Below are 24,173 nucleotides of genomic sequence, written 5' to 3'. Positions count from 1 at the left end.
TGAGTTCGATCCCAATTCAGACTATGATCTAAAAGGGTTCTCTAAAAGGGACTTCCAAGAAAACTTCTTTAGGACCCTGCATTAATCAGATAAAATGGAGCCATATACCAAAGGTGAGACGAGAAGTCCATTATTTAAGTTCTATGTCGCACAAAAATTAAAAAAATATATATATTCATCATTTTCGGACTACATAATGGTAACAGATTCAGCACGGAAGGTTGATGGCACTAATGAATTTTAAAGGTACCGTCTATTTGTCGAATTTCATATGTTAATACAAATATGTAAATAGACCCTTTAGGAATAATATTATAATTCGGGGTTTTCGAGGCAAGGAATCATCTTAATTCAATTTCACAATTATAAAGTAGATTATATATTAGGTAAAATCATTTTATAAAAATTCCCTTGATAATGTATATATTTATATTTCGGGAAGTGATTCATCTATCAGCTCCAGTATGAGTGATAGCGTTACATACAAAAATATATATAATACATGTATATTTTATAGTGACTTGTAGAAGTGCATTTTAAGCGCGTGTACCCACACATCTAAATATAATATATACATATAAAAAATAAGTGCAAGAGTTAAAACCAATCTGATAACGTTTTTATAGACACCCATCATGCCAGAGTTCAGTCATTTTACTACGAAGTCATATATACAATAAATTTTAATATACTTACATATCTACAGACATATGCACATATATTTAACAACTAATTAATTTCTATTTTGAATTCTACTGCTGTTGTCAATTGTAATTGACATTTGGTAAACAACGTCACTTTTTTACTAAACAATATTCCAAGAAGATGCATATACTATGAAAGATTAATAGTGAGAATTAGTCGGAATTCTATATTTAATAGGTTATTCCATAGTAAAATGATGAGAAAAACTAATTTAAAGTGGTCCATGCGTTCGATAAGTTCCAATCAAATTGGTGATAAGAAGAAGATTTCACATAACAATTGCCTACTTCAACTCAAGTGGCACGTAGGGACACTCGAATTGTAATATTGATAATGTTATCAGATAATGTTGTTAGAAAATTAGTTAAAGTATGTAAGAAGCGTCAATTAAAGGGGTTTATAATGCATTAATTGTCTGTTTATGCTTTAATGTGCAATGTCCTCGTTCACCTCCAGACCAAGAACAAACAAACCTAGTTTCGTTAACTCAATGGAAAGTAGAAAAATATTTAATTATAGTTCTCGAGAAGCTAGGGCTTAGAAAACGTTAAATCGATCAGAGAAATTGAATAATATATGATTTAAAATAGCTAAATTTTGAAGAGCAGCAATTCGAATAACTGGTATAAACTGGTATAAATGCAATAAACTAGCATAAAAAATATTAGCAGTTAGTTGAAGTGAATCGAAGAACTGGTATAAACTGGTATAAAAGTAATAAACTGGTATAAATGTAATAATCTGGTATAAATGTAATAAACTGTCATAATCTAATATAAGCAATGCTTGACTCAACAATTCTTCAAGAAACAAATCAAACTTTTAGCGATTACTTTCATATTTCAGAAGCTTTCAAACACACATATTTATACTCTCGCAACAAATGTTGCTAAAGAGAGTATTATAGTTTTGTTCACATAACGGTTGTTTGTAACACCCAAAACTAAACGAATTAGATATAGGGTTATATATACCAAAGTGATCAGGGTGAAGAGTGGAGTTCAAATCCGAATGTCTGTCTGTCCGTCCGTCCGTCCGTCCGTCCGTCTGTGCAAGCTGTAACTTGAGTAAAAATTAAGATATCTTGATGAAACTTGGCACACTTATTTCTTGGCACCATAGGAAGGTTGCTTTTGAAAATGAGCAAAATCGGACCACTGCCACGCCCACAAAATGGCGAAAACCGAAAACACATAAAGTGCCATAACTAAGCCATAAATAAAGCTATGGAAATAAAATTTGGTATGAAGGATCGCACTATGAAGAGGCATATTTGGATGCAATTTTTTTGGGGAAGTGGGCGTGGCCCCGCCCCTACTAAGTTTTTTGTACATATCTCGCAAACCAATAGAGCTATATAAACCAAACTTTCTGCAGTCGTTTTTTTTAGCCACTTCCTAATACAGTCCAAAAATGAAAGAAATCGGATTATAACCACGCCCACCTCCCATACAAAAGTTAGGTTGACAATTACTAAAAGTAGGTTAACTCATTAACGAAAAACGTCAGAAACACTAAATTTCACATAAGAAATGGCAGATGAAAGCTGCACTCAGATTTTTTTACAAAATGGAAAATGGGCGTGGCGTCGCCCACTTATGGGTCAAAAAACATATCTCAGGAACCACTCGACCGATTTCAATGAAACTTGGTTTGTAATAGTTTCCTTACATCCCAATGGTATGTTGTGAAAATAGCTTCACAACCACGCCTACTTCCTATATACCAGAACTTTGAAGACGATCTGAATCGTTTACTTTACAATATATAAAGTAAGTACTAGTGTAGATATCGGTGCAGAACTTTGCACAAATACTATGTTAATAGTGTTACAGCCCCATTCTAAAAATCGCCGAAATCGGACCATAGGTTTTTAAGGCCCCCGAACACGAGGACCTCGGTGCTTCTATCCAAATATTATGGTTTCCAACTTTCAATGGACTTTATACAATATATATGACGAATATGTGGGTCAAATTGTGTATTATATAATATAAATAAAGTTAAATAAATAAATTGCGAGAGTATAAAATGTTCGGTTACACCCGAACTTAGCCCTTCCTTACTTGTTTCGTTTATGTTTAAGCCTCCGGTAAACAACATTTCACTGCTTTGCGCATTACATAAGTATATACATATGTACTTACATATATAATGCAGTGTCAATATATGACCTTTGAAAGCACATTTTAGCAACACTTTGTATGCACTTCAAGAATATTAACAGAGAACAACACAACGATAATGACACATCCATATACACATTCGCTTCATTTTTCGGTGAATTCAATAGCATTTCGTGTACTTTTGGCGCACATACAAGCGCATTTCACAACACTTCATTGTCCAGCAGCAGGTAAAGAGCGGTGTGGTTAATGTGTTTTCTTCCTTCAAAGCTATCAATTCAGAAAAACAGGTAAGCACACATTTGAGAATTACAAAATCTGCCATAAATATAGTGGCACACAGTGTGTAAGAAATTTACAATGTGCCATTTTAAAGCATCATAATGCATATTGGTAGCTATAACGGTGTATGCGTAACGATTTTACTAAATCAAACGAACGCATTGAATTAAGTCATTCATTTAAGCGTGTTAAATTCAAAAAATAGGGTGTTAAGGAAGGAGAGATGCATGGAATATTTACAGCAGTAGAAGCGACGCACTGTTACACGGTATTTGCCAATATTCATTTATCCTACTTACGATTATTTATATAAAGGAAATAAGATTAAATAAAACAATAAAATTTTTCATAACAACAAAAATTTACCTACGTTCTTTTGACCTGCTAATGCTTTGAAATTGCGTCTAAAAAAATTCGAAGTGCAAAAAAACGCGAATTCCTCACTCATTTCGCACTCTCATTATGAAGCAATTATGAAATATCATCTGATTAACACGAGAAATTTTCCAATGAAATGCTAATTGTTGCGATTATTGCGTGATAAATTCCAGATTACTACATAATTTTATTTAATATGAATACATTATGACGCTAGTTGCATTAAATTGACTAACACAATTTCATAGTGCCATAACAACTGTTACGTAAATCCCGTTAGCAGCAAAAGAACACTCACTAATTAGCTTTAGCCGCTTCTTAACTTTATAAATGATCGAGTTAACGTCAAATAAACTCTCTTTAACGTAATCATGAAATATATTCTATAAATAACTCAATACACTTAATTAATTGTATTAATAATCGAAAAAAAACTTTCGCCTTAAGGAATAAATTACTCGTAGTATTCATACAAATGAAATGAGGTCACGGGTACAGGTGTAAAAATTAAAAATAAATTTAATAAAAATAAAAAGAAAACATATTTTTCATACAATTTAAAGTTGCTCCATCAACAGTTATGCATATCACGTACGTGAAACCGATGTCGCATCGCGAAATTGGCAATAACAATTTAATACCTAAACTTCCTGTAGCTTTTATTTTATTATGTTTTTCATTGAAGAACAGCAGACATGGCTTGTGAGCTATTTTTGCAATTTTAAATGCATACACTTTAATTAAAATTATTTGCATTTTTACCTTATTCTGTTACGGCGGTAACCCTATATAAGGATGGTTTAGAAATTTGGAGGTTTTCTTTTTATTATACTCTCGCAACAAAAGTTGCTAAGAGAGTATTATAGTTTTGTCCACATAACGGTTGTTTGTAAGTTCAAATCCGTCTGTCCGTCTGTCCGTCCGTGCAAGCTGTAACTTGAGTAAAAATTGAGATATCTTAATGAAACTTGGAACACGTGTTCCATGGCACCATAAGCAGTTCGAATATGGGCTGTATCGGACCACTGCCACGCCCGCGAAATGGCCATAACCAAAAACACATAAAGAGCTATAACTAAGCCATAAATAAAGTTATGAAAATAAAATTTGGAACATAGGATCGCATTAGGCAGGGGCACATTTGAATGTAATTTTTTGAGAAAAGTGGGCGTTACCCCGCCCCCAAATAGGTTTTATGTATATATCTTGCAAATCAATAAAGCTATATAAACCAAACTTTCTGCAGCCGTTTCTTTTAGCCATTTCCTTATAAAGTCCAAAAATGAAAGAAATCGGATAATAACCACGCCCACCTCCACAGGTTACAAAGGTTAGGTTGAATGACTAAAAGTGCGTTACTCACTAACGAGAAACGTCAGAAACACCAAATTTTACATAAGAAACGGCAGAAGGAAGCTGCACGGAGATTTTTTTACAAAATGGAAAATGGGCGTGGCATCGCCCACTTATGGGTGAAAAACCATATCTCAGGAACTACTCGACCGATTTCAATGAAATTCGGTATATAATATTTTCTTGACACCCTGATGACACGGGTGAGATTTGGGCGAAATCGGTTCACAACTAAGTCTACTTCCCATATAACTCAATTTTGAATCCTTCTGATTCGTTCACTTTATAATGTATACATAAGGAACCGATAAAGATATCGAAATAAAACACAAATACTATATTTGAGCTATGAAATCACTTGTGGAAAAATTATCAAAATCGAACTATGACTTTTCAAGGCCCCTGATATCAAACATGAAGAACTCAGTGCCTAAGGGTAATTTTTCACCGAAAATATAGGTAAATCTCTAAATAAATTGCGAGAGTATAAAATGTTCGGTTGCAACTTAGCCTTTCCTTACTTGTTTTTTTCTTATCTAACTTGAAACCAAAAGTTCGGTGCCAAAACTGAAAAACATTTTTGAATTTAGAATGAAAGAACTAAATTCGATAATATATGAAAAATACTATAACGCTAGAGCTTTCGTGAAGTTTTCGATAAATGGATTCATACTAAGGGATCTCCTGTGCATAACGAATTTTTATCGATTTTTTTTGAGTCAAAATAACGGTATATTTGAAATTTCAAACTACCAACGTAACGATTATGGACCCTAAACAATTATAGTACGTTATTAAATAAAGCACCATAAAAGAAATTATGCGATTCCAACTGCGCCACTTATTAAACGCGCTTCAAAGCCTGCAAAGTTACTTTAACACATAAAAGACGTTAACTAAAATTAGATTGCATACACAACAAGGGAGCTGAAAATGTGAAATGTGCCTACTGCCACAAAAAGTAGGACGTTTAAGGCTATTTTAAGATGCACAGCGCAATCAAAGCGCGTACTTCAATTGCAATTTTTGTTTTTCTTAATTTATCAGCTCTATTAAAAACGATGCACCTAACTGCCGATATTTTTAGATTTCTCCTTTGTCTTTTGCTTGTTGCCTTTGGCAGACATTTGAAAATGCCCATTGGGAGGCCAACGTTAAGTGGACGCTGTGCGCAGACGCATTAATCGAGCGACGATTAAGTAGAGTGTGTGGCATATAAGGTTAACGTTCTGCAGGCAAAGTGCAACCGTGTTGCGCAGCGTTACTATTTTTACACGATGCAAAATACATATACAGACTCACTTGTACTATGTTGCACGCTGTCTATAAATTTATAAGCAGGCGTACATATTATTGCAATGCATTTGTACAGTGGGTGCAGGAAGTTTGTGTACCTGACGTCAATATTTTCTCAAAGCTGTGGACACCTGTTTCTCCAGAAATGTGTTGACTATGATAAAAAGCTTGGTAATATTGAAAGTGTTCTTCTTTGAATTTTTTTTTTTCATTTGGAATTCCATATCAAAGGATATGTGTGAGAAACCCAATTCCTGATTATTCGACTACTTTTTTATCGGGTCAAAATCAGATTATTTATATTTAGACTCACGCTATCGAAATTAATTGATTAATTTCTGTCAAATCATTAGATAAAAATATCTAATTCCATAATTTTTTTTCGAGCGTTAAAAGAATAACGGGAATTTTCGTTTTTTGAAAAAAAAATCATTATTTTACATTACTGTTGTCAAAACATTTCTTCCAATCGTCGGAACACTTCTGAAACTCGATTTTTTGGATAGCCTTTGGCTCCTTCAGCGATTCCTCGTGTGCTTGTAAAACGACGGCCGTTTCAGGTTCTCTTTATTTTTGGAAATATGAAAAAATCACACGGACTCAGGTCTGACGAATATGTTGGCTGTAACATCGTTCCAGCATTGTTTTGACCAAGAATTCACGAATAAGCAACGAAGTGTGAGTTTTTAACAAACGAAAATCCCCAAACTCATAAAAACACGGCTAACCTTAGCGACTACTACAGACAAAGTAACAAAGAATACCGCCGAAAATGTTATAGTACTTCAGAGTCATGACAATTGGGCTCTCTAAACCAGTGAAATTTTTCAATTCCCGTTATTTGTTGAACATACCATATATAGGGTCTCAAAATGACACTTTTCTGATTCTGTTAAAGTACTAGCGATGTAAGTGCTTTCTTAAATGATCAGATTTTTAAGACAGACGATCACTTCTTCCTGATCACATTTCCTGACTGCTTCTAAGTAAATTTTTATGACACACTGTATGCATTGAACGAATGTAAATACACATATAACTCAATCTATCCACATGAACGCAACGAATGCCAGTTAACAAATGTAAGTTGGTATGTATGTACGTAGTGTGTGTGGCGAGCTGAATGCGGCACCACTAATTTAAAACGATAGTCGATTCATGTTACAAATATGATCAGCAAAAATGAAAATTAAAATACAAAGAAACCAGAAAAACAAAACACACACTTTATTGTAAATAAACATAAAAGCCACATTCCGATGCTGCACCAAAGTGCATACATTACATTGACACACACACACATGCATATAATATAAGACTATATAAGCAAACACACACACACATATACATCCAATCATTGTCAGTACACTGACCGGCCGTTAAAGCTGGTTAACCTGCTGCCGGGTTGCCGGACTACCGCTGTGCGAAGCGCGCGCAAATTTCAAACCAACACACGCACACAAACATATATATATGTTTATACAAATGGGTGTGTGCGGTGTGTAACCACAAGCGTTCGCCTGTAAAGAGGGGATGGTCCACGCTGTTCGATAATAATAATGATGATAATGATGATGTTGATGCCGTTCGTTGCTTTGGCCAAAGTTGAGAATGTGACGAGCCTCCTTCAGCGCTGCTGATTCGGCTCTTCGTTGCCTACGCACATTTCAACACACAAACACACACATGTATGTACGTATGTATCTTAAATAGCATATAACAATGTCTGCTGTGTCTTTATGCCTTTTCGAGCACTCCTCGCGTTTGCACAATGCATGACTGTTCTAATTTGCAAATGGAGAAAACAAAAACAATAACATCAAAACCAACAAAATCAACAAAAAGCGCATAATAAATTCCAGCATCTAAAAATAAGTCGCTGAGCACCTGCAACATACCAACATTTAGTGCTGACCACCTTCTCCGCCTCCTTTTCGAGCTGCGCTGCTGTGTATTTGGGCATAAAGTTAGTTAACTGGCAACCAACAGCGAATGCAACTAGCGCTATTTCACCAATATGGTGTAATAACAATTCGCGTTGGTAGGCATTTCTTGGCTCAGCCTTTTCGATTCGAATGGAGTTTTAATAGGTTGCTGCTTATGGCTGACACTGAAGAAGAATGAAACTCTAGTTAATTAAAGTGTGATAATTTTGAAATTTATGCAAATTTGTTTTGAGCGTTGGTATATAAGTAGTATTCAAAGGTTGCGGAAATGTTCATTATCCATGTAATCTTCATGTAACGCCGAGCTTTTCTCAACAATTAGATTTAGTAAAAATTCTCAATATTTTGAAAAAGAAAACTTTGAAAATCCTTTTTAAAAATCTTTTCTGTATCAATTTTGAAGTATTGAACATTTGTTTCGAATGATAATTGTAATGAAAGTCGCTTTTGAATATTTCACAAGACTTGAAACAAAAGACTTTAGCAGCAAACTCGGCCTACACCCTTGAAAGTTTGAAACAAAAGACTTAAGCAGAAAACCCGACACCCGAGTAACCTTCTACAACACTTGAACTAATAAATAACTAAAACAAACCTAAAACGAACTTTGAAGATTTTCAAATTTCACTCTATTTCTATTATATATACAATTATTTATTATATAGTATATTCAAATAACGCATCTTGGCTCTAAGAAATCGTTAATTCTTAACTAATAAGTTTATGAAAAGTACAAACAAGCTTTAAAGATAAATAATTGAAACGATTTCCAGAAGTAATCTCTGCGTTTGAACTCACCAAAAATAATAAAAAAGGATAGACTAAAAAAAATACACAAAAATCGAATGAAAGAAATATTGTATTCGTTCACTCCATTAATTTTGCACTGGCTATACGTAAATATGTATTGAATGATGTAAATATGTAAACATGATGTGCACAATAACAGGATCGCAGCAATCTAAGCAAAACTCAACTCAATTTAATTAATATAAAAAACCGGACCATGTCAATTAAATGCAACGCACAAATTAATTTTGATTTCTATATACGGGTAACTGTGTGCAACAACACTCACATACAAGTATATCATGCATACCCGGTAAGAAAAATTGAAGTTAGACTAGATATTAAATGAAAGTAGAAAAATTGTGCTTCAAAGTGGGAGAGGTGATAGACGAAGACGATAGAATATGTGCTGAATTAGTTGTCTACCTTTCTCGTGCTGAATGCAAATTAATTGACTCGTTTGGTACTAGTTTGGAATTATAGAAAATGATATAGTAAATAATAAATTTTACATTAACTACAATTGTATTAATTTGTTTATACGACATTCTTATATCGATCATTACATTCGCCAAGTATTTTTATACTTAGTGTTAAATATACTAAACCCACCGACATATTTTATATACATACCTATTTCTACAGATGGCGGTCAAATTACCGGTTTTGAAATAAAAATTATACTATTTTCCAGTTGATTGCAATTAATACAGAATACCGCTCTGGTAGGTTTATTGTTAAAGAAAATACTCCCGTTAGCAAATTCAAAAATTACTACTAACGAATTTCTTGCTGGAAATTTCTGTGCATGTAATGTGTAACGAAACTACTATTGAAACTTCAACGTTGCAATTTAATGTTTAACACATTTTTCAATTCAACAATTAAACTGATGAAGCAGTTTAGAGGTGTCACTGATATTTTTAGTACTGGTATGAAATATAACCTTGCATAATGTTCAAAAAGTAAATCAATCTTATCTCAAGTGACCCCATCAAAATGTAAACTAATCTGACCCAAAGTGAGCCTCCCAATATGTATCCCAATCTGACTTCACGTTACAATTCCAAATATAATCTAAACGCACCTCAAGTGACCCCATAAATTGTAACCCAAAATAACTTCACGAGTCCCTCCAAAAGGAAAATCACCCCCTAGTGACCCCTAAACACTGGCCTGATCACAAGTAATCATTCTCAATATCAATAAATTTTACCTTACGTGAACCCTGCCCTCTCATGACCCTTAGAAACTTAAATAAAACAAACTTTACGTGACCCTTCAAAACGTATACCAACCTTACCTCAAGTGACCCCACACAATATAAACGAACCAGATCTAGTGTTATATAATACATAAAATGTAGGCTTCACGTGTCCCTCAAAACCTAAACAAACCCCACGACAAAGGTCATTGACCTCAGCCGAAATGTTAACAAACCTCTGTCAATGGTGATTGACCTCGGCCAAAATGTAATTTTTGGTTTATAATTTCTGGGATCGCTTCAGAATAAGTTGGTTCACATTTTATAGGGACACAATAGGTTAGGCTTGTTTTACTACATTTTGTGGGGTCGCTTGATGAGGATAGAATTGTTAACGTTTGGATGGGTCACTTGAGATGGGAGGGGGTGAGGTTGGTATAAATTTGGGAAATCACGAGAGGTTATATTTTTATATTTGGATGGGTTCTTGTTCTTAGTGACAAGTTGATTTGCATTTCAAAGAGTCACATGAAATCAATTTTGTTCATATTTTAAAGGGTCGTGTGACATCAGGCTTTTTTAACATTGTGAGGTCAAAAAGGTTTATATTATGGGGTCAAGGATGTTCATATTCTGTGTAGTCAAGTAAGGTAGGTTGGGTTACATTTTGAGGGTGAAGTTAGGTAGATATGGGGTCCAAGGTTATTTATGTTCTATTTGGTCACGTGAAGTAAGGATGTTGTATATGCTGTGGATCTGGTGGAGTCAGGTTGGTTGATGGCGCTGTTTTAGATATGAGTTAGATTATTACATTTTGAAGAGTCAAGTGTTATTTTGATATATTTTGTTGGGTCGCTTGTCGAGGATAGAACTGTTTCCATTTGGAAGGGTTGAAATTAGAGGTGAGTTTCGATTTTTTTTTACATTTCAAGGGGTCGCTTGAAGTCTTTGTTATAAAAATTTGAGAAAATAAAGAATTTTTTAATAAATATACATTTTATATTCGAAATTTCTGGCATTTCAATAACATTATTACGGAAATCCATATATTTTATTATGTGTTAAGTTTATTTGGACAATTTTTACTTACTGCTAATATATATATACATATTATATATGTATGTAAATATGTATGTATGCTCTAATAACATATTGTATAACTGACCGAATTGAGTATAATGGATCGGTCACATAGCTAGTTCATTGCTACAATTCATAAACAGACATCTGTAGATTTGTAGGTATAGATGAAATCGAATCTTTTTACTTGAAATTAATTAAGATTTGTTTTTGTTTGTTTGTATAATTTGTTTATAGTTTTTATTTTTGTATACAGATATGTTTATATTGACTGTGTAATTAATTTGGAAAACATACTTTTGACCTTCTGCGCATATAAATCTAAGGGTTATCAATTTGACATCATTTTTATTAACAAATGATTTTTATTTAAATAAACAGAGTGTTGTCTATAATAAATAATCTTGTTAAAGTCAAAAAACGTCGGAATATAATGTCAAAGCTTCTAGTTTGCTTCTTTTACGTTTACCAGATTTTTCCACTTTTCAACTCAGCACATATGAGTGCTCAGATTTTTCAAAAAATCCAAGAATCCCGTATGCCATCGTTTAGAAATATTAAATTACTTTAAAATATTTTTTATTTCGACAAAATCTTCGTGAATTTTGCACATGCTGTTCCACTCTAACACAGTTTTTTTAAATGATTTCTTCTTTTTATGCATATGTATATCCTATAGCATATATACGCGGTATAAATTAGCAGATCCTAAATTATGTGATTTCCCGCAAAAATGGCACATGATTCGATTTTATTCCATTACGCGTTGGCTCTTCATTTTTTACGCTTTTAGATTTTTTCGTTGGATTTTTCTTTTTTAACGAAGAGACACACTTGTGTATGCAGAGATATTTACAGTATCTCCCTTAACTATGTACACTATAGAGAGAAGATACATAGTGGTTTTTAAAAGAAAGCATATGGTCACTATATAAGGAATAAATGATTTGCCTTTTTCTTCATTTTTATATCTAGGGTTACCTTAAAGCTATGCTAAGGAATCTTAAATCTGCGATCTTATAATTTGATCCATACGATCTTCGCTATTTAGAAACTTCGTTAAAACCGATATCCCAGACGGATAACATATTTTATCAGTTAAGCTCACAAGTATCGACAAAACTCCATGATTATATAATGAATTTGCTAATGTATATTTTTCGATTCAAGCTAGTTTAAGGCTTAAGGGGTTACATGGCTTTCGTGGATTCAAAAAATCTTTTTTTTTTGTTTTTTGCTTATTAATGTCTACAACATCTCAAGAATACTGTCCTAAATTTTCAAGTGGATCCGAATAATTGTTTCGGAGATATAGCCTTTGGAAGCTGTATGCTCCAAGTCAGTTATTATTGTTACTCAAAACTTTAAACGCGCTTTTCTCGGAACCGTTTTTTTTCAAAGTCGGTTGTCAAGTGTTCTCGAAAACTACTCAACCGATCTTGATGAAATTTTAAATAGGTGTTCGAGATACAATTTACTCGTGCTTGAACGAAGGATTTTTTCTTTTTTCAATTACAACTATTAAAAAAAAATGTCTAGCAAATTTGACTGAAATATATATTTTTTTGGAAAAATGTCTGCCAAAATTCTTCCAATTTTTAGTTTTTTTTTTTGTTTTTCCTTCGTTCAAGCACGAGACCTATTTTTGTTTTTCATTTTGGATGATCTTGTCAGGAGTTATGCTGACAACGCGGACGCACCTTTTTTCCGAGGGGTCACCGGAAATGACGTCTCAATGGAGTAGTTTTATTTATTTTTTTTTTTATTTCAGAAACTATCCTTGAAACATGTATCTATAAGACAGAAACAAGTTTGAATTAAATAAATAACTTTTTACATAGAAAAAATTATTGAAAATATGCCATTTTTTACCCGACAAAACCCATGTAACCCCTTAATTTTAAGATCGAGGTTAAAGAAATTCACAAATTTTGAATTATTATTTTTTAAAGAGTTGCCAACTGGTTAATCTTTTTTTATTCAATAAATTTTTTAATTCAGAAATTTTGTCATATTTTCTAACCGACTTTAAAAGTTTAAGAACAACTTCTAACAATAATATATTTGAAAAGAGTGGCAAGCCTAGTTTAAATTTTTTATCAAATTTGAAAAAAATGGATACAAAAATTACAATATTATATTTATTATTACATATATGTATGTTCAATAAATTTATATTTCATGTGTACGTTCACTTTTATTGCAGACGGTATGTATATGTATACTCGTACATACTATATATGCACCTAAATTTGTTGTCATATTCTATTTTAAAGGTCGTTCATGCCAACAAGCCCCCTTTAACGTCATATACACATGTGTGTGTGTATTTGTATAAACGTGTCGAAAGCTTAGATGTGTGCGTATATATACATATGTACGCAGAATGGGCACAGTGACGTGCCTCCATGCCTAAAATGATCTTATTTCCTTTTTTTAAGTCTATTAATAACAGCACATGCCATCAATTTATTATTTTTTTTTCGTACAAATCGCTTTGGCTAGTAAATATTATTATGCGCGCACATTTTAGCACGAGAAAGGGTAGGAAAATAATGTTTATATAATATGTATGGTATACGTTTACGTAGATTTGTACATGTTTATGCTTATTACGTATTTTCGAATATGTTTATATTTTTTCCCAAAGGCGTTGTTGAGCAATCAATATTTTTTAGAAACAGTTTAGCAACAATAGTTTTGAATTGCGCATGTTCAATTGCGTACTTTGCACTTTGTAATAATATTTTGCAATAGTTATATTCCCATACATACATTTACAATCATTGAATATATTTGTAAATATGCCAGATTTTTATACTATATAGAAATTATAGTTGTCTGTGCTCTATCAGGGTTCTAATCTATCTACAGACGATATTCTCGTAAGTACTGTGCGCTGCTTTATATATATCTGTGTGTGTGTGGGCACTCACCCAAGTCTCAACGTCTAAATGACGCATAAACGCCGGAACAGGGGATTTAATTAATTCGCAATACAATAGCACTTGAAAACCTTCAAACGAAATACGAGTTTGATTCAGAAATGTTTTAATCTGTCTGTAGGTGTATGCAAGTGGAAGATTTCATAAAAAAAACATAAAATATATTTAATTTCGATTATTTTCCTTAAATATTTTTTTGTTGCAGCATTTCAAAATATTTTTTTATGAAATTTCAAAATAAATTTTGGGTGTCTGGAAAAGTTTTCTAAAGCTTACGCTTCTCATTGTGGTGTTGTACGAAAATTTAATCGACTAACTCAAGATGCCGCAAGCTTTAAGCTCCAATGAGCTTTTAAGAAAGCTTTTAATTTGGAAAATAGACTCGGAGATTGGATCCTTGCAGTTTAAACCAGTTTTCAATAAATTTTGTTGTTAAGCATTTGAATCCAGAACTCAACGAGTGATAATCGCACACGTTCCACACAATCACAGCAATCAAAGGAAATCGTATATATGAACACCCCCAGCTATGGCAGCATTAAATATAGAAATAGACTTGACATTACCTGAACCTGCATATCAGTTATGGTCGCCTTTGTAGAAACAATCTATGGAAAATCATAAAAAATTGCCGCTGTGGGCTGTTGCAGTTTTGGCGCGTGTGTGTTTAGACTATCTAGCTTTTTATTATGGAAATTATCAATAAATTACGAACCGTCTAACAAGTTCAAATTGATAAGAACACATAAGGTCCCCGAATATGCTGAGACATAATAAGAATCAAGATTTTATTTTTAGTATACAGTCTGCTCCGAAGTCAGCGCCATTTTTTTTGTATTCCTTAAAGCTTTCAATCACGAAATATTTGGGTATAAATCAAATTTCTGAGAGGTAATAAAATTAAAAAAAAAAAAAACATTCTTACTTTGATATGGAATTGTGCCAGCATTCAAGATTAAATCTTATAATACAAACATACGATTATATTTATGTGTTAGTACACAGCATTTGAATAAGGAGATTTCACTTATCAATTGCATCATTCTTTTTTCAAGCAACTGCCGATAACCGGTGGAAACTGACTTTGAAACCAAATCTAATATTTCTCAGTAAAGTCCAAAATTCAATAACACAGTTTTAAGGTTACGCTGGGGATCATCCGTTGGTTGGAACAGATTTTTTGGCACGCGAAAGTCATTCGATTGTACATTCCATCTATACTCCAAAAGCGAGCTCAGTGTTGGTCTGGAACAAGAATCTTTTGTTTTATATAAATTGGTTGGAAGTTTCAAGCCTTAGACCCTAGGTCATGTATACATATATATATATGTTTACTGAGTACCTATCTCATTATTATGATATAGACAGGTTACACTGTTACACTTAATTTAAATAAGTGTTCAGATATATGTAAGTGCATATCTAGATACTTGAGGCAGTTACATAAAGTGTACATACCCCCTTTTACAACTACAAAGGCACGTTTATCTATAAGTCAATAATCTCATATATTTATTAAAATTTATCGCTTATGACTTTTTGCAAAGTGGATAGTCAATTAATAATCGCGCAAATTGAATGTTTATACAAGTCAGAAATTCAGCGAGTATTTTGCATTTCTAACAACCAAGAATTGATTAGCGAAAAAATTCCAAGTTCATTTTAATAAAAATTGTGTCAAACTCGCGTTTCTGCTTAACTAATTGATGATTCCGTCTGTGTGTGTATGTGAAATCATATAAGTCATTCATCGTTGAAATTAACTAATATTATGCAAATGCGGAATTTGTTGTAATCAAGTGGGTGCTCTTCAATTGGTTTTTCTTTTCGAAGCAGGTTTACTTGGATTTTTTCAAAACAATGTTAATGCCACAATGCCTTTTAAATTTCTTTTTTACTTTGAAGTTAGGTATACGTTATAGTATCGTCGATATATTTATAGTATTCTAGCAACTTCTAGTTTCAACAGCAGAACATTTATTCAGCAGAATGTTCTGCTCCCTATCAGAATTTATCAGTAGTTACAAGAAGTTACAAGATCTAACCAAAGAACGTTCTCGCACTCGGTTGAACTGAGAGACTCTGAGAGAACAAATGAGAGTGTATGTACATAACGGTCGCTCTGAGTATTTTTTTTTTAAATATTTGATGAAACTGTATATCCATCAGCTGTTAATAATAATAGTAAAGAAAACGGAAATAATATTTTAGTTTCCTCCTTGTTCTATAGTTTAGTATACTAATAAAGGACCAATCAGGAGCGTAGGTAGGCATCTGACAAGTATCTGGACCTAAACCTACGATATACTTCTTTTTTAGCCAAGAACTCTTTGATGTGCTTGGATCGCAAGAAGCCAATTTCTGTGAAGAAAATCTTAAGTTTGGTGATATATAGAGTATATTTCGGCTCACTATAGGAATAGCAAAACAAAACTCTGGCCTGTAGAGATGAACCTTTTATGTAAGTGATAATGAAGATTTTCTTCAAGGGTACTTAAAGGGTTAGGTGAGTTTCAAAGACTGATAAAGAGCGTTTTTTAGATTTTTTATATACTATCGTATATAAACCGTTGGTACCTCATCTCCCTTGACGTCTCAGAAAATAATGTTTTTGCCTTAGGCAGTATTATTAGTTCATCTAAAGTCAATAAACCAAAAATATTTCGATAGTGCATGGATAAATCTCGTTATGAAAAAAAATTAAACTTTGAAATTTTGATAGACTTTGAACAAAAAAACTAATTTTTTTGTCACCTTTTCGCCATATATGGGCTAGAACAAATTAGTTGTAGTGAATAAATCATTCAATAACTAGATATTGTTGGTTCAAAGATGTGTGCAAAATTTGAACAAAATCGTCTCATGACTTTTCGCGAAATCATGTCCACCGACTTAAAAAAAAATAAGTTTTGAGTTAAACGCGATTAAAGTTTTAAATTGAAACTGACGTGGCCTGATGGGCGGAACTTCCGAACGGTCTATTTCTTAGAATTGTACTAGGACCATGTCATTTATTCATTTATGTATACATATTGTACTATTTAATAAGACAAGAAAAAGTTAAGCCCACCTAACTCCTTAATGATTTTTCTCAACTACTTTTTCGCGCGTCCATATTTATTTTATGGTTCCTCGTATACTATAGTATACTAGTATACTATAGAATCCTATTATACTTAATGTAATATAGAATTTTACAATTATTGAAATGTTATTATTCTTTGTTCAGTGTGTCAAAAAGAAATTCGAATTTTATTTATATTATTCAAATTTATTTAAGTTAACAGATTAAAAATTAAACACACCTATGGCAACACTATAGTGATCGCGTTTCTTAACAGAGTTGCAACTGAAAAGTAGTTGGGCTGTAAATGCCATGGCAAGCGCCTTCCCTCTCTTCTCCAGTGTCGTTATCAAGCTCTCTTCAACTTAGTACAGAACTAACTAGATTTATTGCAACCATCCATATTTTAACAAATCTTCTTATTATTAATTATATTACCTCAACAGCAAAATTGTAGGTACATTTAACTAAATTTTCACACAATCTGGCAGCACGGCATAGTAGAAATGTATATGTTCGAATTAAATTTGTTGATTTGCTCTCCATCTTCAATTGGACGATCTTTGTGCGTATTTTCAGTGTGAATTTTCCTAGTAAACTGAAAAATATTAAATAAAGTGCACCAAAACCCGTTAAATATTTAATAAAGTATTTGAATTCCATGAAAGTAATGGTTTTTTGTTTAAATTACATACATTTGCTGTGACTACAATTAGCTGTATTTGTTTGCATATACGCAGGAGAAAAGCAAAACCGGAAGCAATTTTTATGAGAGACCTCTCTCGCGCAGTCGAGAGCACAAAGTCAAAGCAGAAAAAACAAAAACAAAACATTCCTATAAGCATTTCACTAAGCCGCTGTTGTGTGTTAATGTATGTGCGTGTGTGTGTGTGTGGGAAGTAAAATTGTCGCAATACAAATTCGATTCGTTTGTTTTTGTTGCAAAGATCGCCAGATCGTGCGTGAGTTTGAGGCTGAGAGAGCGCGCTGAGTGAGAGCATATAAGATCTGGAAATCTGCTATTTGTGCGTTTCGTGTCGCAGACACAAAGATATTCAGATACATTTACCATTGGATGCACTTGTATTTACTTAGTGGGCAAAAGATGTCAAGCAGTTGCTTGTGAAATGACTTTTGTTTAAACTAACTACCAGTTGAGTGTAGTGAAAATGCATAAAATACTGCTTTGTGTTTGTGCAAATGGTATAATTTACTTCTTTACTAAATAAATAAGTGTAGTATACGATATTTTCTAAAAAAAATAAGCCAATGATTGTGTAAAGTGCTGTGAAGTAGCAAAACCCACACAAAATAAAAAAATCCTACCTGTTGAATGCCACTGCGCAAGTGAAGCCGTCTAAATGAGGCTGTGCAAATGAATAAATTGATATTTCATTTAAATTCCAATTCAATTTGAAGAAAATAATGAGCGAATATTTTATGTTTATCTGAAGAAGTCTTAAAATTTAGTTCAATATCTTAAAGTGAGATCTAAAAGTTGATCAAACTCAGCAAAAAGCCAGATCTAATGACTTGTGCGTCGCTTAAGTTCGGTTCAACCAATAAGTGACCTCGATTCGGAGAAACCAGAAAAGGATGTTAGAAATTAATGGCATTAGATATGCTATAATTACAGGCGGACATTTTTATTTTCTTTTTCATTTATAAAAGTGGTGATTTTCTAAAATGGGATACATAAGCAAGATCAATATATGTACAAACACTCTTTATGAATAAATTCAGTAAATATATATATGTATGTAAATATGTACGTAGAAAGGCAAGTCAGCAGCTTGGCGGTAAATCTGAAACGTTTTTTTATCGTCAACAAAAATCTAATAACATGTCATATACATATGTATGTGTGTATGTATGTATGTTTGTAACGCCTTAAAGTTGTGCGACAACTCTAGCAGACAATCGCTGAAGTGTAACACTTTTCCTTTTGATAGCGATACCTCCATTTATGTAGGCAGTCGCATAATTACATGACTAAATATGTAGAAAGGTGCATAGATACATGGTTATGTAGGCCTACAGCATATTCCGGCTTAGCAAATAAAATTATGCTGCGCATATTGACACCAAATTATATTGTACAGATTTTATGCTCGGATACATCTCTATTACTTTCACCACTTAAGTGGTTGATATTTCATAGCAAACAAAAATAAATATTTTTTTTTTGTGAAAATACAGTTGAACTTCCGTAACTCGAACTTCTATAACTTAAAGTTCTCCAAAACTCGAACTATTGAATTGGCAATAGAAGCCAAACTTCATACAAATTACCTTCCGTAACTCGGAAACTCGGCTCGAAGTTTTTCGTTTTGTATATTATGGTGATTCGAGTTGGAGAATATATAATAATATATGTTTTTCATGAAGCATTGGTACAAACAGATCTACCAGCTAGACTTTATATCAAATGTTTTTGAGCTTTATTAGATAGAGTTTCTGAGATCTGAGAAATTTGTGAGCTTGCTTTAGTACAATTATCGTTAATAGCAGGCACAAATTTTCATAAAATATGTTACTTTTCATTGTTGGTCTCAAAAGATGGACTTATTATTTATCGGCCTGTTGCAGCCAACTATTTTCACACCAAACTCGAAGCTCAAAGTCCCAGTTAATCGCTTAGTAGTCAGTTTTAATGAAGATTATTTTGCCTTCTTGGCTAATTTTACGATTTTTTTCAAATAAAATTACGAATATCAGTTATCGCAAACAATATTCAAATCCCTTTAATGTCATAAAATCACTTGGAATAAAATAAGACCCATTTTTATAAGAATGGTTTTAGTTACTGTGAAACCTTTTTTTGGTATTTTTTTTACCAGAAATCAAAGAACTGGAGAAACCAAAAAATCAGTGAAGTGAATCAAAGAAGTATTCAATATTACGTTTGCAAGCTTCTACACCATCTACTTTCTTATGTAAATTTAAGATTTTTTTGCGTTCATCGCCAACAATCTGGGTCATAAAGAAGCACAGCTTGCTTAGCGTCTCAACTTCGTACATTTGTTTTTCTATTTTATTGACTACTCGTGTGTACTTTGCCGAAATTCTTTGCTTTTCATAGATTATACAGACAGATGTAGTTAAGAAACGTTTTAGGTGTAATTTGCATAGACACCAATGTCATAATAATTTTTATTTCAACATAAATACATACAATATACATATATATATATATATATATATATATATGTGTGTGTAAGTTAGTATGAAGACATATTTAAATAATCCAAAATTTTTAGATGATTGCAAAAGTTTAAGCAATCATTTGTACTAAACACTTGTTGGGATACTTATTCCAATCGCTGAGCATGAAGCATATAAAAATTACTATTAAATACTCATATTTTATGAAATGTGTGTAAGTGAAACCTATATGAACGTTGGTGTCTGGAGCAAATAATTAGTTTGTGATTAAATAAATTACACTCACTACACAATCACTAAAGAATACAAAATTTAAGAAGTAAAATATAAATCTTAGGAAAGTATCGAGTATACACATTTAGAATACTCCAAAAAATATTTTTTTTTTATTTTTGAGGTTATACTTGGAAATTATTCGAAATTTGCCAACGAAAGCTTATTAAGCACAGTGCCGTTAGAATAGTTGCGACAATAGGCGAATGTCTAGTTTAAATTTAAAACTGAGTGTAACATCTTAACTATTAAATGCTTAAATTTACACTTAAAAGAATATAAATGAAACCCAACTCTCGTTTCTTCTATATAGACCACTTAAAAATGGGCAAGAAGGACCATTGGTAGACTTTGGGGGCCACAATACCCAAACTAAAGTATAAACAAACGGCAAATGCCTTAAAGCAATGACTAAGACGTCCAATAAAATGTCTGGTATTACTAACAACAACAACAATAATAATAATAATAACAACAATAACAATATAAACAAACTGAGTGAAAAGTTTTTAAGTGCAAACAAAACCAAAACGCTAGAAGCGTCGCACACATTGCCAACCGGTGTCAACACCATCACCGCCAACACAATCAACAATAATAACAACAACAACAGTAACGCCATCCCCCTTAATAACCCGAAATCGAATAATAACAACGAGTGTGACAAAATAACGCAACAGCAATTTTCTGCTACGATTTCAAGTAAATTACAAGCACCACAAACACGACGCACACTGCCAGCTCCCAGTGCTGTGCAAACCTTGACGCAACGCTCACTCCAGCAGCAGCAACAGCAACAGCAACAGCAAAGCGTGACGACAAACTCATCAGTATTGCCATCAGCCAACCCAATTACAAAATACTCCAGTGGCGCCGCATTGCCTTCGCACCAGCTGCAAACCATCGCCACTGTACACCAACATCACCCACAACAGCAACAGCAGCACACGGCCGAGCCGACGACTGCTGCGACTAGCGGTAGCATTTCATCAGACGCACACCTACACCCAACATCCTCGCATAGCGGTAAGGATCAACGTACACACACCCATAACCACCAGCAACACCAACACCACGCACAACATCATCACAGCCAGCAACAGCAGCAGCAGCAAGCGGCGTCGAAGCATTTGAGTGGCGAGGGTGAAGGCACAATTCCGACTGGCACTTCGTCCATCAACGGCGTCACTTTGCAACAGCAACGCAACGCATACAATCTGCAGGCGCTGAAAGCTGTCAATTATTTAAAGGCGCCAGCACATTCCATACCGCCACGCTACCAGCCACCACCCCAGCCGACTGGCAACCAGGCTGGCATATTGAAGCACATAAATACATTGCGCAGCGGCGGCGCTGAGAGTGCCGAGACCTTTGGCCAGCGCCAGTCAGGGACGGGCAGCAGCAGCAAGCTCGCGTCCTCGAATTTCGATACGACACACTTCAATCTTAAATATCCGCCGGACATACCACAATTGTCGCCTGTCTATATACCGGATTCGTTGAAATTAAACGGCGGCAGCGGTCGCTACTTGCCTTCGCATCAGTCGACGCTTGCACAGCGGCAAAGTGCACGGCTCACAGGTGGTGCCACGAATCCGCAATATTTCTACAATCCGCAACAACAGCAACAGCAGTATCGACAACAACAACAAGTGGAACAGCAACAACAACAGCATCAACAAGATATGCTTAAGTTTGTGCGTAAAAGTGATCAAGATCATCCATCGCCGAATGCTTCGATCACCTCGAGTGCCGCCGCTGTGTCGACCGGCAGCACACGACTCACCGCCGAACAAAATCGTCAATTACAGGTAAATATTTATCGCTTAATGAAAAGTTCGACAATCATTGTCCTCAGCCAGGAATCGCAAAACATCAGACTGTTGATGCTGAAGAAGATGTTCAAGATTCTTGGTTCTAGTGCGAACTTTATATTAACAATTTTTGTCTATATTTTACTACAAATTCCAAACTTTTCTACACTCAGGGCCTCATTAACGAGCTACGCGTCTTAAAGGAGCAAAACCAACGATTACTCGACGACAATCAGGAATTGCGTGACCTCTGTTGCTTTCTGGATGACGATCGTCAAAAGGGTCGGAAGCTCGCACGAGAATGGCAGCGTTTTGGCAGATATACAGCCAGTGTGATGCGACAGGAGGTGGCAGCATATCAGGTAGGTCTAATGGACTCATGACTCCAAATACTTATGTACTGATTTCATGTACAGCACAAGTTGCGTCAACTGGATGACAAACAACAAGAGCTAATTACCGATAATCTGGAATTGAAGGAGTTGTGTCTGTACCTGGATGAAGAACGGACACATATTGCGGCGAACGCACTCTGTGCCAATTGCGGCAGCTCCGTACGGAATCCACTACGGGATGATGGTGATGGCAGTAGTTCGAGCACAAATGCAGAGGAGACACTATCGGCGTTGAGGAATTATGAGCGGCAAATGCCTGTAAGTAGTACCCTATAATAGTGAAATTCGGGAATTGAGTTTGAGTCGCTGATCACCAGGACTCATCATAGGCTATAAAACCAAGGCAAGGTCAAGGTAGACTATACTTTTAACTATATATCCGCTTTCTTACCGCATTCAGGAAACAACGCTACGGACCACGCTTAGTGATCAGACCGTCCAATACGTACGCTCGTTGGAACGACGCATACGACAATTGGAAGAGGAACGTGTCGGAACAACAACACCCACATCTAATATTCTAACAACTCAACATACCCAAACGCAAGCACCAGCCACACAAACCCCGCAACAACATCAACAACAACAACAACAGCAGCAGCAACAACAATCAGCACAAAATCCGCTAATCGATCCGATATCAAGTCGACCCGAAGCTGTGGTGCGTGCGCTCCAAGTGCTCGAGGTACGCGAACAATTGGAACGAGATCGTCTCAGTGGACTCATTGAGAATTCAAGAGACCAAATGGATGACGGCGAAAAGGCGTTGGTGCGCGAAATGTGTAATGTGGTGTGGCGCAAGCTGGAAAGTAATGTGCCGAATGTGTCGAGTAGTATGTAGTGCTGTTAGCAGAGATATTTAACAGAAGAAGAAGAAACTATTGCCAATTTCAATCATTAAATGAATCACTAAATTCACGTGCACAGACATACATATATTGTCCTGAAGAACATCACAACTTATTACATACAATTATTTATATACAAACATACAAACGTACGTACGTACATATTTTACGAAATAATAAAGCGTGTTTTATAAAAATATGCCAATAATTATTAACGGGTTTTAATTAAAAAAAAAAACATTTATTACATCCTTAGTTTATATGCGACTCGAATTACAACATTAAACCTTTAAACAAACCTATCAGGATATATGCACAGTGAAACCTCTCTTGGACGGATTCTCACCGTCGAGCTTTTTCGATAGATCGATTTTTGTCCGCCCAAGAGAGGTGTCCGCCCAAGAGATGGTCATTTGTTCTAAAAATATAACTTGGTGTGTCCGTTAAGAGAGGTTGTTCTGTATAAAGAAAATAGTGCATTGCTGTTGTTGTTATCTTACAGAATATATA

The 24,173-nt window shown here is 34.3% G+C and overlaps 1 protein-coding gene across 4 annotated transcripts; it reads left to right on the top strand.

Annotated features, from left to right (window-relative positions):
• Positions 1-17,654: 17,654 nt before the first annotated feature.
• Positions 17,655-23,871, top strand: Ccdc85a_0 (probable serine/threonine-protein kinase fhkB). 4 transcript variants are annotated; one of them, XM_011183208.3, is made up of 5 exons: positions 17,655-17,733; positions 20,920-22,417; positions 22,594-22,782; positions 22,837-23,073; positions 23,216-23,871. In XM_011183208.3, exons 2-5 carry the CDS (start codon positions 21,014-21,016, stop codon positions 23,654-23,656), a joined length of 2,271 nt encoding a protein of 756 aa, XP_011181510.1. In that variant the 5' UTR covers positions 17,655-17,733; positions 20,920-21,013; the 3' UTR covers positions 23,657-23,871. The 4 variants fall into 4 exon arrangements, with proteins under 4 accessions (XP_011181510.1, XP_011181511.1, XP_028895709.1 ...); XM_011183209.3 differs by having other exon boundaries at positions 17,670-17,816; XM_029039876.2 differs by having other exon boundaries at positions 17,679-17,835.
• Positions 23,872-24,173: the final 302 nt, after the last annotated feature.

The sequence above is a fragment of the Zeugodacus cucurbitae genome, chromosome 6, assembly GCF_028554725.1.
Source record: "Zeugodacus cucurbitae isolate PBARC_wt_2022May chromosome 6, idZeuCucr1.2, whole genome shotgun sequence".
NCBI lineage: Eukaryota > Metazoa > Arthropoda > Insecta > Diptera > Tephritidae > Zeugodacus > Zeugodacus cucurbitae.
Note: the sequence above shows the minus strand (reverse complement) of the source record. Positions and strands in the feature narration are given on the sequence as shown.

Coding starts and splice junctions, on each gene's coding strand:
- Ccdc85a_0 (XM_011183208.3), top strand. CDS start 21,014: ATGACTAAGACGTCCAATAAAATGTCTGGTATTACTAACAACAACAAC. Junction 22,783..22,836: donor AGGAGGTGGCAGCATATCAG/GTAGGTCTAATG, acceptor TTTCATGTACAG/CACAAGTTGCGTCAACTGGA. Junction 23,074..23,215: donor ATTATGAGCGGCAAATGCCT/GTAAGTAGTACC, acceptor TACCGCATTCAG/GAAACAACGCTACGGACCAC.